This window comes from Sceloporus occidentalis, unplaced genomic scaffold (assembly GCF_023333645.1).
Source record: "Sceloporus occidentalis isolate IW3139 unplaced genomic scaffold, rSceOcc1.0.p SCAF_5, whole genome shotgun sequence".
In the NCBI taxonomy this organism is placed as follows: domain Eukaryota; kingdom Metazoa; phylum Chordata; class Lepidosauria; order Squamata; family Phrynosomatidae; genus Sceloporus; species Sceloporus occidentalis.
The window spans coordinates 104,201,042-104,218,240 of NW_028316985.1; the positions used below are offsets into that span (position 1 = coordinate 104,201,042).

The following is a 17,199-nucleotide window of genomic DNA, read 5'->3' on the forward strand; positions in this document are numbered from 1 at the left end:
TGAAAATATTTAAAGCAAAATCCACATAATGGAATTTTTACAGTCAGCACACTCATGCTTGCACCAAAAACTAACTTGTATCCATGTCCAGTTCCCTCAAAGACAGAAACCCATATGAAAACAAAATATGATTCCCTGGAGGCAGCAGTAGTTTTCAATTCTCCATTAGGGCCCTCTCTACATGGACCAAATAAAACACTCCATCATGTTCTCTGGACAACGCATTGCCCAGTCCCTATGTCTGGTGTGAACAGTCTGGAAAAATATCCAAACTCAATTAAATATCCAAACTCAACTTTAAAACAGATTTTAAAAACTCCCTGTTTGCTCTGGATCTTCCTAGAATATACGGAACCCTCTGTTGCAATGCTGGGCAGCTGTTTAAAAGGTATCCTGCTGTGTCACCTGGTGCCATCACTGCTGCCAAATTTCATTTGATCTGAGGTCAGGACAAGGTGCCCAGCCATATGATCAAGGCTGGGCATCTGATTCTGACTTCAGAGTGAGTGACGTGCAGCACTGATGGTGATGCTTGACAGCACAGTGGGATGCACATATGAACAACCACCTGGTGTCTCAATGAAGGGCCCCAGGTAATGGAGGAGGTTGCGGGAATTCCAGGACCAGGATATTCTAGCCCATGCTGACACCAGCTCGGTCAAAGCAATGGACAGCAATAAGGAAGTATTACGATTCTTAGCCCATATTCTGGTACTACTGGTTACATGGTTTCTTTGAAACTCAACTATCAGCAAAATCAGCTTAAATTTGTCTGCTGATATGTCAGCCCATGTGAATGTGACCACATGGGCAAACTGACACTTCAGGAGGAATATAAACAGGGCATAGTGGAGACAACTGTTCACAATTTTTGCCATGGTCTCTGTTATTCGTGACACCCCCTGAATATACACTTTCCCTTTTTTGTACTATCATGGTTAACTACCAAAGATAAGTAGACTGTTCTGCAACAAAATATTGCAGTGTTGGGTACTCCCTGTTTAGAGTTCCAGGTACCCGATTCCGCTTCAGGTTGTAAATTCTGGCTTGATTTGTCCTTACAAGATAAATGAGAGAACCTGCAAATATTTTTCCTTCATATAAGCCATAGGCTTTTAGATGTTGATGATGATCTTACAGAAAATTTGAGCACTATCAAGAGTGCTTTTTGGGCAGTTTTGTAATACACACTATGGAAAAATGTGGTAACTGTTGCCTTGCAGTAAGTAGTTTTGGAGTAGTATGCATCTCTGGAGGAGGACTTTGTGTCCGTGTGACAAATCAGCTTGTTCTATTCTGCTTTCACTGTACATGTCCTTTTCTTTACAAAGAGAAAAGACACTAGTTTTGTAAAAAGGCAGGAGTTTCTCTGAGAATACCATGCATGCACTGTAGATATCATGACAAATTCCCCTTCCTCAGTTGATGTCTTGATTTCATGCTGGAGATGAAGCTGTTGACCACTTTACTGATTTATTGATTGAATTTATATCCTACACGTCTCCCCCCAAATAAGATTCAATCCTCAGTGTGCTATCTTATGATGTCAAGAGGGCCAATCTCGACTAGAATCTCAGCCTCTCCCTACCGTAGACTCAATCCCATCCCAGATTTTAAGTATTTATCACAAACAACCAAACAAAATTCCACGACAATTGAACTCATTCAGTCTTCAATGTGCTTGTTGTACAAAACTCAGGAGAGTCCTGCATTTGCTGATACCTCCATCTTTGTGTGTGTCATGTCATTTTATATTAGGAAAGGCTGAACAGGAGAGGGAATAGTAAACAAACCTCCATGCATCATCATCTTCTAGAATGTTTCCATCTATTGAAAGTTAATAGTTGGGATTTTCCCCATGCCATTAAAATAAATTAAGATGCACAGCACTGAAATTTACAACATGTGGATGGGTAAGTCTCAGTAGCCACTGAAAACACTAATTTCATGTCTAATAAATTTCTCCTTGGGGAAAAATGTAATATTTTATTCAGGAATATCATAAATCCCAAGTTCACTTTAGCTCTTTCAATCTCTATCTCTCTCAAGTCAAGTGGCTATATGCTGTTCCTTGGGCATATTGTCATAAAACTCTCAGCAGAAATAATTCTCTTGTTCATGGAGTGCTTCTAACATGACTAAAGTTATAATCAGAGCACAGAGTAAGAATTAATTATAATTGCTGTGTACATCTATCTCAGTCACTACTCCATTTTCTTCACCTTTTAAAAACTGTGCATCTCTTACCACCAGTACAGTAAAACATCATGAAGGAGCTGCATCTTATTGCACAAGACAGATCATAGTAGGCCCTAGTTAAAGGAAATGAGACTTTTGCATTTGTCATGTACACCTTGCAGATATCAAAATGCAAAGCAGCTGTTGATTTATGAAAGAAGTGACAGTGTTGTGACAGCTGATGCAAATGATCGCTGTTCATGTCTTTGGGATAATGGCAGTTTATTTTACTTAGATTCATTTTACCCTTGTTGTGTTTCATAAAATCTCGAAGTCCTCAAATTGACTGGATTAATGATATCTATATCCTCTGCTCCACTCCCAGGTAACCCCTACTAGCTTTCTGAATAACTGCCTATGAAATCAGTTTTAATAGTATTGACTTTTCTGTCCATCTTCATCAAGTTAATTGTGAAGTGAGAAAGGATTTTCGATAAAGAGCTGCATATAACAACCAGTGAAGTCATACATATCCATGACTCACAAATTAATTGGAATGCCGCATATTTCTTTCAGTCCCCAAGTCTCCCAATATTTGGCAGTTTTGAAATTATTAACTCTGTGTTTTATGGTAGTGGGGAAACCTGAAAGGGCCAGAAATAGTAAAGAACAAATATGGTTGTATCAGCTTTACAGCTCAGTTTATGCACAATACCAAACTGTGGAATTAAGTTTAGCTGCTTATATGGACATCCTCTTTCTCTTATTCAAGAAAAAGTTTATGACAAACTGCTGTTTGCTGTCACATCTGGTAAAGGAAATTTGGGTTGTGTTTTTCACAAAATATGTGGATGTGACTTTGACTACGACTCCCAGAATCCTCCACCACTGATCATGAAGGTCGGAGATTCTGTGAATTCTGTGAAAAAGCAAACCAAAAACAAAACTTACTAAGCTCCGGTTTTTCTTGAAAAAACAAATTATAAACCAAGATATAATTGATTTCAGATAAATTTCAGATAATTGCATAGATCTGTTACTTTCTGTGGGTAGATATGATTTAGAAAAGGATGTTCAGACAAGAATTATGATGCGGCATTTCCTACAAACATCCTTGATTCTTCTTCTCCTTCAGATATACCTAATCTGTTTCCCTGAAACTAATTTCCCTTGCCAAAACTGTGAAAGAGATAAGAATAGAACTCATAATGGAACATGGTTGATGGCATTAAATAGAAATTTTTCTTTTAATGTGAAATTTGAAATATTTGTCATTACATTAATTTGCATAAACTGTTCATTTCATGCTATAGTTGAATGGAGTTTTACAAAAATGCTTTTTAATTTCCAAGCTCCATCTTTGAGGGTTGGATGTTTAGAAATATTTAGTGTATCTGTGCATCATGACTCTAACCACATGATTCAAAGAATGATTCAAAAACATCTCATCTGAGCCATTGTTGGTTACTATCATCGTAGATTAAACTTTTTTTTTTTTTTTTAAAAAAGAAAGAAGTAACCTTGAAATACACTTTGAGGGCAAAACTTGAGAAAGAGTAAAAGGGAAAAAGAGGCGAGAGAGTGTTGTAAAATAATTCAGAATAACTCCACTTCTAATTTTGTTAGATTTTATTCTAAAACACTACCATTTGGTGGCAGCATCCTGTCCTTAGAGAATTTTTGCATCTAAGTTTTGTCAGTGAGAAGTATGTGTTCATCTTTTCAGATTGGGGCTTCCACTTTTTACATTGCCAAGTTATGGAAAAGACAGCCATTCACCACAACTGTGACTCAAAATGAGCAGAATGAAGGCTTTTATTTTAACCAGAGCTTAGAAAACCTAAATTCTTAGCTTATAGGTGTCAGAATCCCTGGTGTGGGAAACTGCGATAAATTGAGTATTTTTTTCCAAGAATTCATTTTGATCACAGTATAATCTTTGTTATGTGCAGCATAATGCTTTCAATTGTGTAAATAAGTGTCCCTTAGTTCAGTGATATTTACTCCCATGTCAGTGTGTGCAGAATTACAGTTTTAGTCACTTAAATATTATGCAACTAATTATCAAATGATATATAGTAGGAAAAGAGTAGGTAAATCCCTGAGTACTACTTTCTGAGTTTGCCTCTCCAAGAACTCTCATAAAACAGACCACACTCTGAACAAGTCATACCTTAACTTCAGCTACTTGTAACTAGAGGATGAACATATATTATTTTTAATTTTGAGAATTCTTTCCTTTTCTGGATGCAATATACAGATTCTTTATGCTTTTGTTTTTATTTAGCACAGAGCTTGTCTGGTTCCCAAATTCTCCTCGTATGAAAGGAATGGTTTGTGGATATTGAATGCAGTGGCTGAAAAGCATTTCCATGTCCTTTTGTATTACAGTATTTTTCATGTCGCAAAGGTAGCACTATACATTGTGAGTCACGTTATTGTTTCCCATCAATTCACTACAACTCTGTCTCCTTCCAATTCTTGCTCAAATACTGTAGCAAGTTTAATCTCCTGACCAAATACTTTGACCTTTCAAAATATGAGAGGTCAGGTTTTTTATGGTGGTGGTGGGGAAACATGTTGTTAACTGTGGAAGTGTTCTAAAAAGACTTACAAGATGGTTTAGAACTACACATGAAAGCTGTTGGGTATTGGCACATATACACTTCCCAAAACTTCATAAAAGTGACTAGATATACTCAGGGTGAAAATAGAGTTAGCGGCTTTACAAATATGAACCACCAACATTTGTGTAAGTCATAGCTGCAAAATGTAAAGACATGTCACAAGCTGGTCAGTATGTCCTTATATCAAATTGTACAAGGTAGATTAACAAACTGCCAGCAGACTTCATGTCCCGGCCACTGACCTCTTACTGGTGCAGTAAAAATTGGCATGAGAACCAGTTGTGAAAGCAGGATATTCTATCTCCTCCACTCGGGACACTGAGAAAGGAAAATGAAGATGGGATTTCTGCAGCACCTTAATATAATCTACCTTTTTTTTTGGGGGGGGGGGCTTTATTTGATTTCATAAGATATTGCTTGGGCCTGTGCTTAAAATTCAGAAATGTTTTGGGAAGAGGGGAGGGAATTTTTCAGAGTGATTTCATGCTGTGAAAGAACAGTGTGTCAGAGAATAGAATGTTGAGTAAATGGCAGCAGCATAACTCACTAAAACAAATACTATGAGATTCGAATGACATTAATTCCCCTGACTCTGAAGTAGTCATAAATTGAAGCAGACAAACTATAACACAGAAGTTAGAACTGAGCAAATGAATTGGATACAAATAATCAACTTATATTTTTGCCTGAACCCAGCCTGAATATGTATCTTATCAAGCCAAAGTCTATGAATAGTGCATTGTAGTTTGCCAAGTGCTTGAACCTACATCCCATCCTCATTTTCAGAGTTCTAAACAGGCAGAAGAACCAAACTTTTGTTTTTCAAAATAGACATCTGCCAGACATATAACTAGTAGGCTGTATTTGAATCTCCACACACTCTATGTACTTACTTAAATTTGTGTATCCACACATTGTATGGATTGAAGAATTATAGGGCACCATAACCATGGCAGGTAAAGATTATTGATTGCTGCCATATCAATTTTGTACTTAGTGACACAAACTCAATCTGACATCCTATCACAGTTCAGGTTTGCTGGAGGGACCAACCAAGTTGTAAAGAGGTTGTGCAAAACCAGTTCTTATTGTTGAATCACTATTGGGTTATTTTGTAAGGGGATATCAAATATAAGAAAGAGCTCTATCTGTCCTGTGTATATCTTCAAATGCACAACCCCCAACCAATGATCACTCCAAGCCAAAACTTGCCAGAATGCAAACTTGAATGCAGGAGTAAATTTTGACAACTATAGTAATTAATTTTTTTTTACTATAGTTTATATAATTTTAAAAAATTACACAGAGAGGGCCTCTTCTCAGCTACATGAGAGATAAGTAAGTAGATAAAAATACTACCTGATCTATAGAAGAGAAGTATTGAATTTTTATAAAACATATGGCACTTATGATAAAATAACACATCACTGGATTCTATTTATCATAGATATATTATAGCAACTCTCAGTGCTGATTCTGAGCATCATCTTTCTTTACAAAACCTAAATATGCATGATGGACAAATTATGAGCTGTTCTGATCCTTTTAAGGTCATCTGCCTTACCAAATCAGTTGTTGCTTTAATCTACCATAAAACATACATAATCTTATTTGTGTCAGACCTGTACCTTAGAAGAAAATTCATATCAGTGGCTGAAATCCTGCATCAGAATATGTATGCATGTCATATACTCCATCTTTATAGCCATATCTCCTGATGTTATTCCCCCAAAACTCACTTTATAAGCAGTGGCATCCCTAGGGTTGGTGTCACCTGGTGAGGTCACTCATGGGAGGGGGGAGACTTATGGGGGGTTATGCCATGCGCGACACCAAGGAGCAGCCCCAGGCCCCCAGGGAGGGTGAGAGAAGTCCTGTGTGCCCCCAGGGAGCAGGCCCATAGCAGCCCCATAAACTGCAGCTGCAGGGAATCTCTGTAAGGGGAGGGTGGCTGGCCCTTCTGAGGTTTCACCTGATATGGTTTGTGCCCTCCCACACCCCTCTCCCCAGTGACACTACTTTTATAAATAATGCTGCCACTATGGACACCCCAGTACCATGGCCATTTCCATATTATTGGAGAGCTGAGGATGAATAGAGATGCATTCAACTGTTCTCCTGTAGCTGGACATGCACTTAATGGTCCTTGCAAGCTGTCTGTGGATGAAGTCCTTGCAGTACATCTAGCTATAAGAAAATAGCTGGATACATTCCTGTTCATCTTCTTGCTCTCTGACAATAGAGAAATGAATGTGTTGGGGAAAGGATGTACTGCTTCTAAGGTGAGTTTGAATAACAACAACAACATTTATTTATATCCCGCCTCTCTACAAAATACAATCGGGGTGGCTTACAAGATTAAAATATATAGTCCGAACCCTCAACCCACCCACCCCCTTAAAATACAATTAAACAATGTAGAATTTAAAACATAAAACATATGGGGTTTGAGTTGTTGTGTTGTCAGAATGGAATTGTGGCCTACGCAGTGATCATAAAAGTGAGTTGTAGTGAAGTTACTGTAATTTACACCACTGTAATTCAGTAATAGGATATTAGCCAATACTTCAGCCTTAAGGATAAGAGCTGACATGTTAGCAGTAGTGTCAGTAAGCTTAGTGTCATTTGCTGCAAGCCCCAGAAAGGGCTGTGGGGTGTGTGGAGTGGCAGACTGCCCCACTATCCCTCCCTCCCTCCTTCCCTCTCTTTTACTGCCCCACTCATCTGCCCTCTTGGTCTGACCAGCCACAGCCTGCACAGACCATTGTGGTGTCTTGACAGCTCATTCAGGGTCTGGCAGGGATGCTTACCCAGCAGCCATGCCAGAATCTGAATGAAAGGTACCCCCAGCAGCACCTGCTGCTGCGGGGGAGGCAGCGCTATATCCTCCAGAGGCCTCATTCAGGGTTTGGTGTGGCTAGTCCACCAGCAGCCATGCCAGGCTCTAACATAAGGCACAACCCCCCCAGCAATGGTCACTACTGAGGTGCTGTGGTGGCCTCCAGAGGGCTGGTTCAGGGTTTGGCGCAGCTGCTCACCAGACTGAATTTAAATGACTTCCCCCCCTAGAAGCGGATGATGCTGAGGGAGGCAGTGCTATGGCTTCCAGGCCAATTGGGGATCTGGCGCAGTGGTTGGGCATGTGGAAAACAAACAAACAAGCTTCATTTATATACTGCTTCATACTGCCTAAGCAGTGTGTAAGTGGTTTACAACTGTAAGCTAATTTGCCCCCAACAAGCTGGGTACTCATTTTAGCGACCTTGGAAGGATGCAAGCCTGAGCAATGCATTTCTCACTAGTCTAGTAGCTACACCAGTCCCACTGGTTATATCATCCCACTGGGTGTACTGTACACTCCCCCCTGGGTGATGCCTCTGCATAGTAGTTTATAGTGTAGTGTATTTTGTGGCATAGTTACCCTACTAGAACTAACCAGCTTTGCTATCCTGCAACAATCTAAATATAAAATCATGAAAATCAAAGTGGCCTTCACTTTCATCAAAACAACAGATATTTGAAAACACAGGCAAATAGAAAATTCAACAGTTCCCTTAGATTTTTATATGGTTTTATTGTTTCTATGATTAAAAATCCTTATTTGGTTTCCTTCTGCAGCTTCTGAGAACTAAATAAGCAAATTCATTTCATTGCCCTGGGATATATAGCCTGGGACTATATACTGATCTTGCCACTGTTGTTGGCACTTAGGAACTACCTGTCTTTCTACAGTTTCTTTATTATTAGCTCTTCATACACTGGACCTCAATGATTAGACTCTAGGAGGTTTATCTGCTTCTCTTTCATCTTTCCCAGGTCTCCATTAAATTCGTCATGAGGACAATTAAACTCTTAGCATGTCCCTAGCAGAACTCCAAATAAGACTGAGGAAATGTACCTTCCATAAGTTTCCCTGTTTGCTCAGCACTTCCACCTGGTAGGATTTTAGCAATGTAAGCACCAATTTCTCCATTGGTTCCAGGAATCTCTTTCCCACCTACAATTCGGATTCCAAGTCCATTGCCTGCAGTAAGGAGAGAAAAGACAGTTGCATTAAAGTACAGAGATAAAATTCAAGCTATTTTAGTTGTTCATTTACTTGTTGCACTGTTTCTATCGAAAACACGTCTACTGAGACATAAGTCGTATTGTGTTTAATGGGGCTTATTCCCAGCCAAGTAAGGATGAAAAAGAGCACAGTCATACAGGGCAATCCTAGCTAACTATGGAATGGGAAAGTGAATTATTATCTTTTATTTTCAAAGCCCTTTTGGGCTGTGACAGGTTTAGCACAAAGTCTGAAGTCGAGTGCTATCCACTTACTAATTCCCTTGAAGTTCTTTTAACAGAAATATTTAGTACTGTAAAATTCAGTAGAGTGTACTTGAGCTCTCCAGCAAAGTATTCCAAGTACAGGTTGAGTCTCCGTTATCTAGAATTCAACAATCCAAAATACTCCAAAAACCAAAATATTTAAATGGGTGGCTGAGATAGTGAAGATTATCGCACCAGGGTTAAAACATTCCCCGGTGCATTCTAACGGGGGCGCGCACGGAGCGTGACGGGAACGCGATGGGGCCCAGAACACCAATTTACTGCACAGCGGAAAGCCACCTTTGCTGCCGGGCATTCTCATTGCGTTCCTATTGAGTTCCAGAGGGCGCCATTTCTGGGAACTGTTTCAAAGCGTCCCCAGAAATGGTGTCCCCTGGAACTCAATGGGAACGCGATGGGAATGCCCGGCGGCAAAGGCGGCATTCTGCTGTGCAGTAAAGTGGCATTCTGGGCCCCATCGCGTTCCCTTCATGCTCCGTTCGTGCCCCCGTTAGAATGCACTGGGGAATGTTTTAACCCCGGTGCGATAATCTTCAGTGACACCTTTGCTTTCTGATGGTTCAAGTACATGAACTTTGTTTCATGCACCAAATTAATAAAAATATTGTATAAAGTTGTTGTTGTGGTGGTGGTGTGCCTTCAAGTAATTTCCAACTTATGGGGACCCTAAGGCAAAGCTATCGTGGGGTTTTCTTGACAAGATTTGTTCAGAGGAGGTTTTCCATTGCCTTTCCCTGAGGCTGAGAGCGTATGACTTGCCCAAGGTCACCTTCAGGCTATGTGTATAAGTTGTATATGAAACATAAATGAGTTTCTTGTTTAGACCTGGGTTTCATCTCAAAGATATCTCATTATGTATTTTTAAACACTAAAAAAAATTAACAACCAATCTGAAATCCGAAACACTTCTGGCCCCAAACATTTCAGATAAGAGAAACTCAACCTGTACTCCATCTTGGTTTGCTCTTAAACATCAGTCTGTTTATTTATTAAAATATTGCAAATATAATAAAATGAAAAGCAGAAGACGTAATGACACATCATCATCCAGGAAGGCAGATTAGATAAAACCAAATCGACAAATTAAAATGCCTAGAGAAATAATAAGTTATAAAGCAGACAGCAAGAGGATTGCAGTGTTGATATCACTTGTAGTTTCATAATCACATCTAAGTTTGTTATGTTAAAAATTTTGATTTTTCATTAAAAATAAAACATGGCAATATCCAATGCTAGATTTCACTCGGCAGAACAGAAGAACCAGTATAATGGGTGGGTGGTGGTAATATCACCCTTCCCACTGCTGCCTCCTGAGGCATCCCAAATTTGTCTTGTGAAAGGCTATAAAAACCATCTGAAGCTTGTATATGGGGGAAGAGAAGACTTTTGTGGAACAAGAGGAAAGGAACTTTTGTCATGCTTTCACTGTAATGCTGGTGTGCCATTGAAGTAAAGCATATGGGTAAGTTGACTGCTTTAGCCCTCTTTCTCACAACAGTGCTGATATAAGTTCTAGTTACAGAATAATATGAGGTTAAGTGGTGCTAAACACCTTCATGCAAACTAAGTTTGCTTTACATGAAATCACTGGTTTGGTTGGGTTTGACAGATCAAATAGAAGAATACAACTGGCTATGTGATGATAGCCTTGTTATTTGGAAGAAATGTTATTTTCAAGAAGAGAACGATGACAATAACAGTTGCAGTCAATGAGGACTGCGGACAGCAGCAAGGTAATATGACATGAATATATAGATAAATTTGTTTGTGAGGTATCTTTCAAGAAATAGTTTTGGGACATACATTTTTGTTCACCTTAGGAGAAAAAAAATCTCTATTTCTCATGAAAAAAGTAGAGGACACACTTCAGATGGCTGGCAAACAGATAAAATGGAAGATCAGTTTCTTAATAGGTTTCACACCTTGAAAAACTAGAAGTAGAACAGGTCTACAAGTCCTGAATATTCTCTGGAAGCAACATTAAATTTGACAAATGTCTCATTTGTACTAAATTGACAATGGTAGTTTTATTGCATTATCCACATTAAGAACTCTAAGTACCAATGAGATATTAATTCATGCATGCTTAATTTAGCTTGCCATCTTTATAATTTGAAATGCTCCCAATACTGGGGTGCTCTTTAGTTCCTGAGATAAAAGCCAGAATCACAAGTGTGATGATTCAGTCTTTTATCTCGGAACCTTAAAGGCTGGTTTTCCCACCCTTGTTACAGTAGTTGAAATTACTATATTTCAATTTATGAATCAGTAACACAGCCCCAGCAGAGTGAATATAGCCACAAGCCATAAAAGAGTAATTGCTCAGTGTCCCCCCCCCCCCAATGCTAACTGTCATACGTGGGCAGTCATTTAAGTGATCTTCCCTTTTGTTTTAATGGGGTTAAATCACACAAGTGAATCCTTCAGGCATATGGATCTTGAGGTGGCCCATCCAGTTCATATGTTAAGTGGGGTAGAAAGGAAGAGAGCCCATGTCGACATTAATATACACCTTATTCTTTGAGTTCACTTGGCATGGCCAATGCCATGTGCTCTAACCATTCTTTTTTATCAGGGACATTTGTTGTCCCTGGTGAAATGCTGCCCCCCCATTTGCCTTTAAAGACAATGAACTTTATCGCACCACGAACTCCAGGCAGGGAGAGAATGGAATGGAAGGAGCCAGGAATGAGTGTGGAACGAGTGGGGGGACACATTTTATTGCATGCAAAGTCCCTCATTTGTTCTGTTCCATTCCCCATCCATTTCATAGGGGGCGATTCTTGTTCAAAACAATTCTCAAAACTCTCCTCCTCTGGGGATGTATTGGGAAGGGAAGGGCAGGGACCGGAACGAGTGAGGGACTTCCTGTGTGCAGTAAAGTGCATCCTCCACTCATTCAGTTCCCTTCCAGGCTCCTTTTGTCCTGTTCTTGTCCCTTCCTGGAACCCTGTATGATAAAGTTCAATAAGGTAGATCTCCCCCCCCCCCCAATATAACCACCAAATTGCACTCCAGAGGTTCTGGTTTAACCTGCTGTACCATCACACCAGAGTGACCTAGGTTAAAATCTTGGACACACATAGTTTATTATGGGTTCTTCAGGCTATGAGGCCATGTTCTAGAAGAGTTTATTCCTGATGTTTTGCTAGCAGCTCTGCCCGGCATCCTCAGAGAATATTGGCATGGAAGAGTGGGGGGTATATATACTGTTGGTTGAGAGGAGGTGATTTGCATGTTTATCTGTGTATGGTTCTGTTGTTGAATGGCAAGGTCTACAGGGCATCCATTTACTTAATGATCCATTGTCTGCTGGGAATCCTCCTCACCCAGAGGAGAGTGTAGCAGCCAGCTGTGATCGGGTATTTTGATTCTTTCCTTGATTTGGCTGAAACAATTTTACTCTGTCATTTATACTTTCTATCAGCATCTGGAGGATTAGGTGGCTCTTCAAGTAGGAGCTATCCTTTTGCTACAGAATTTCCTTAGAATAAAACCTTTTTCTTTAAAAGTACTCCACATCTCTTGCACTCCTTTTCACATGCCTTATCCTGGCCCATTTTTCCCCCTATGGTCAGCAAGGGAAGTGCCAATTGAATTCCCAGCAACGTTCCAGGACATTGCTAAAGCAAAAAGAGCCAATCATTGGGGGTTGGCAGTGAGTTCTTTAGGTAAAAGGTGGTCTGAAGGAGTCCAATCCCGCTCAGGTAGGAGAAGGGAGGGAGACTCAGAGATTCCTCACAATGATGAAATAGGGGAAATACAGCACAGAATAGGTAAAGTGATAGTACAGGAATACCTGGTCAAGCGTAATGAATTCAAGTCTCCAGGTCCAGATCAAATAGATCCAAGGGTATTGAAATAACTGTCAAATGTAATCTAAGAGCCACTGTCAATAATCTTTTAGAATTCCTCAAGAATAGGAGAAATCCCAGAAGATTGGAGGAGGGCAAATGTCTCCATTTTTAAAAAGGGGAGGGGGAGACTCAAATAATTACTGCTCAGTTGCACTGACATCAATACTAAAAAAAAAATCTAGAGCAAATCATTAAACAGATGGTCTGTAAGCATTTAGAAAGTCATAATGGGTCTCTCAAAAACAAGTCATGCCAGACTAATCTGGTCTCTCTTTTTTAAAAATATAAAGTACCATCTTGGTAGATAAAGGGAATGCTATGGATGCAGCATATCTCAATTTCAGTGACAAGGCCCCACCATTGTATTTCTGTAAACAAATAAAGTAAAATGTAGGCTAGAGAATGCTATTGTTAGGTGGATTTGTAATTGGTTGACCAACCTAACCCAAAGGAGGCTTACCAGTGGTTCCTCTTCACCCTGGACAGAAGTGACCGGTGGGATGCCACAGGGTTCTGTTTATGTTATCAAAGCTAGATGTTGTTTTATTCCAAGTAGGTTATTTGTAATAATAATAATAATAATAAAACTTAAACTCCTCTGGTATTGTTTTCATGTAATTCATTATGACATTTGGCAGTTCTATAAGTGACGGGAGTCAGCATGAAAGCTTTCAACCTTAAGGCAGAGAAACAACATACATCCCAGATCTAATGAATTTGTTCTAATATCTCTAAAAGTGATAAAAGCTCTTTAAATTAAATATTAGTAGTTCATTACACACACCAAAGCATGACATATGGAAGCAAAGACAGGAAGATTTGTATAAGCAATGTGTAAAGATATCTCCTATATTCACTCCAAGTCAAGATTGGGAATAATTTTAGTCTATGGAGCATTTTATAATTTTATAATATTACGTGGTCAGAATTTTCACTTTATTATGATGTCCTAAATGAATGTTGCTTAGCTGAATCTAACGGGATACGGAAGCACCTGATGGAGAAATATTAAAAAGACTAAAAACTCCTACACATATTTGTATTCTATTGAAACCAATTTGACTTATTTTCAAATAAAGAACAAGGCGTGCAAATAATTTGTCACCTTTTGTCATGTATAACAAAAAATGAATTACGCTTTGAAAAATTCCTGCCTCTTTCCAAACCCATAATGAGGGTGAAAATGGAAAATGCCTGTGACTTTCAAAATCCCAACTGAGGGGATTATTCCTCATGGATAGCCTGACCAAAAAAGAGAACACATAATGATGTTTTATTGATATTGTTCTAGCAATTATTATTGTTCATTTATGAATTAGGTGTTATAGCATCTTGGTTATCATGGCTAGAAATGAAAAATTTAAAGGAAATCAATGATGTTAGACGAGAAACAATGGTGGAGTGTGAATGAGAGAGCACTAGAATCCTACAAGCCTCCAAAAGTCTGTTGACATTTCAAGACTGAGAACAGACTGGGTTTAGACTAAACTTTTCCCAAGCAATCCTGAAAACATGAGACTCTGCACAGAGAACAAGCAGTCGATAAACCAATGGTATGTTATACAGGAATGGGGATTACCATATATGCGACTATAAGTCGACCTCATGTATCAAGGGCAGGTTTTGGGGTATGAAATTATGGATTTTGCTATGACTTGTGGATACGTCGAGGATAAAATTTAAGGGATCTAAAGGATGAAGCAAAGTAAAACAATATCAAAGAACTTACAAAATTCCAGCGGACATAACTCTTTGTGCTTACTCTTAAGACTGGATGGATGAGAGAGTAGAGGGGGGGGGGGGTGTCGGTGCCTCACATATTATACTCTTGTTTTTCATCAGGAGATGGTTCCTTCTTTTAAACAAGAGTTAAGATACGGTACTTACAATGACCCATGGATAAGACGACTCAGGATTTTTGTGTCAATTTTTTGACTTAAATTTCTAGACTTATACATAAGTATAAACAGTACAATAATGATGTAGGACAGGTCTAACAGGACAGTAAAAGATGCCTGCATAGAAAAGTAAGGGAAAGGAGCTGTTCAGTGTAGAGACATGAATTTGGAGAAAAAGACTGAACAATGATTTAAGGAAATGGAAAGTGTAGAAACTTTTTTTCCTAATCTATTATCATGTACTCTTGTTATTTAGAATAAATTTAAGTGAGTGATTGAGATAATTGTACTTTTAAAATTCAAAATGACTTTTTGATCCTCTGTTTATTACAAAGGGTTAAACACAGAGCTGGCATGAAAAATTCTTAGAACTTGACAGGCCCTATTTAATCTAATAATAACATGTTGCTCATTCTGAAATAGTAGGGGTCAAAGTCATGCTTTGTGACTGAAAGGATCACCTGGACAGATAAATCATTTCTCGTTCTCAATCATATCTGTAACACTGCAATTTTTCATCAGCTGTTTCATGAAGAAATGGAGAAAATTTGTCATGCATCACTTCACCTAGCAATTCTTCATTAGCGGAGGAGGCTAATACTCCTTTACAGCAGCTTTGTATCTAATCATGAATTGTTTCTCCAGCAGTAATAATAACCAGACATTTTGGAGTGCATAGCAAACAGCAGAAGTCACCAATCAAGTACTGTGAGTGCTCCTTCTTTGGGACTTTAAAAGCCAAAATACCTGTTAACAGTGAAACTGCGGTACCTACTTTGTAGTAAGTATTTACTTTTTGAAAATGCACAGAATCATTTTCTTTCCAGCAATTTCTCTTCTGAATGCACTGCTATGGAGTTTATCACACACCTTGAGTTCCACTATGCTTCTGTCGCCCCAATGTCACCAATCTGTGATGGGAGGCTCCTGGTGGGATCGCGCCTGGTGCTATTAAAATGGAATGCTTCCATTTTTGTCATGGAAGCATTATCGTAATTGTTAGGAAAAGGGCTCTTTTTTAATAACGAATTGATCTGTTCCACTTTAATAAAGCCAGGCGTGATCCCACCAGGGGGCTCCCATTGCAGATTGGTGATGTTGGGGTTACGGGAGCATAGCGGAAGTCCAGGTGTATGATAAACTCCTATGAGAGAAGTTACTGGCTGAAAGGTAAAGGAAAAAGGCCAAATGGGACAGAGAGGGCTTAGCAGTTACCATTCTTTGCTTTGTCAGCTGTTAGTGCAATACTGTACACTCAAAAGTTTGGGTAACAAGTTTAACAAAATATGATGGTAGTGTACAGATTTGTAAACCTCTGGAAGCAATAAATAAATAAATAAATAAATAAATAAATATGGGGTGGGGGAAGAAAAGGAACACCAAGAGACACTCCAGCCCATCAAGGATAGTAGAGGTGAATGAAGGTCTGCATTTCTGGAAAGAAAAAAAAAATGGCCACAGCATCCTGATGGAGAGGCGGGGTATAAATAAAGTATTATTATTATTATTATTATTATTATTATTATTATCATCCCAGAGATCCATTTCCATTTACAATTTCCACTGATTAACCTAAATGGAGGAGTAGATTTGGGAATTTCAAGGGTTAAAAACACAAGACAAAAAAATAAAAATAAAAATGAAATGACAAATAAAGGGTCCAAGAACAAATCAAGCCTGAACTCTTCCTAAAAGCCAGAATGACGAAACTGGAGTGATCAGGCTTTGGACATTGAACAACATGACTCAGTGGAAAATAGGTTAGCTGGGGATACACTCCCCCTGAAAACTCAGGTTCATATTTGGAGGTACTCCTGGATTCATCTCTGAGCCTAGAGGCTCAGGTTTCAGCAGTGACCAGGAGTGCATTTGCACAGTTAAAGCTAGTACGGCAACTGTGCCTGTTCCTAGAGAAGTCAGATCTGGCCATGGTTGAGAGACAGGTGGGATACAAGTAAATAATAATAATGATAATAATAATAATATGATAATACTCAGTAAATTTGAAGGCAGTAGGGAGAGAAGAACATGACACAGGAGGGTTGACTCAGTCAAAGAAACAATGGCCCTTAGACCTGGGTTTCCGAGCAGATGTCACTGATGTCCCACAGGCGGTATTTAGATGACACTTGAGGCAAAGATTACTGAAGTCAGGCAAGAATCATAAGCAGCATACAATGGGAAGATGCTATAAGGAAAACATCTAGCTACAATGGGAAAGTTCACAGAAAAGTCATCAAGCAATAGCAATAGCATAATGGTAAAAGAAATAGGCAACCAGTCTATGTATTAAAATATTTAGAA

The 17,199-nt window shown here is 39.0% G+C and overlaps 1 protein-coding gene across 8 annotated transcripts in view; it reads right to left on the bottom strand.

Moving 5' to 3' along the window:
* PCLO (piccolo presynaptic cytomatrix protein) overlaps window positions 1–17,199 on the bottom strand; it is a 288,390-nt gene that overhangs the window by 75,536 nt on the left and 195,655 nt on the right. For 7 of the 8 annotated variants that reach the window (XM_089525010.1, XM_089525004.1, XM_089525006.1 and 4 more), the window contains one exon: window positions 8,704–8,829. In XM_089525010.1, coding sequence (XP_089381136.1) covers window positions 8,704–8,829 — 126 coding nt within the window. Of the gene's footprint in view, window positions 1–8,703; window positions 8,830–17,199 lie in introns of those variants that run through there. The other variant, XM_089525009.1, reaches the window with a different exon arrangement.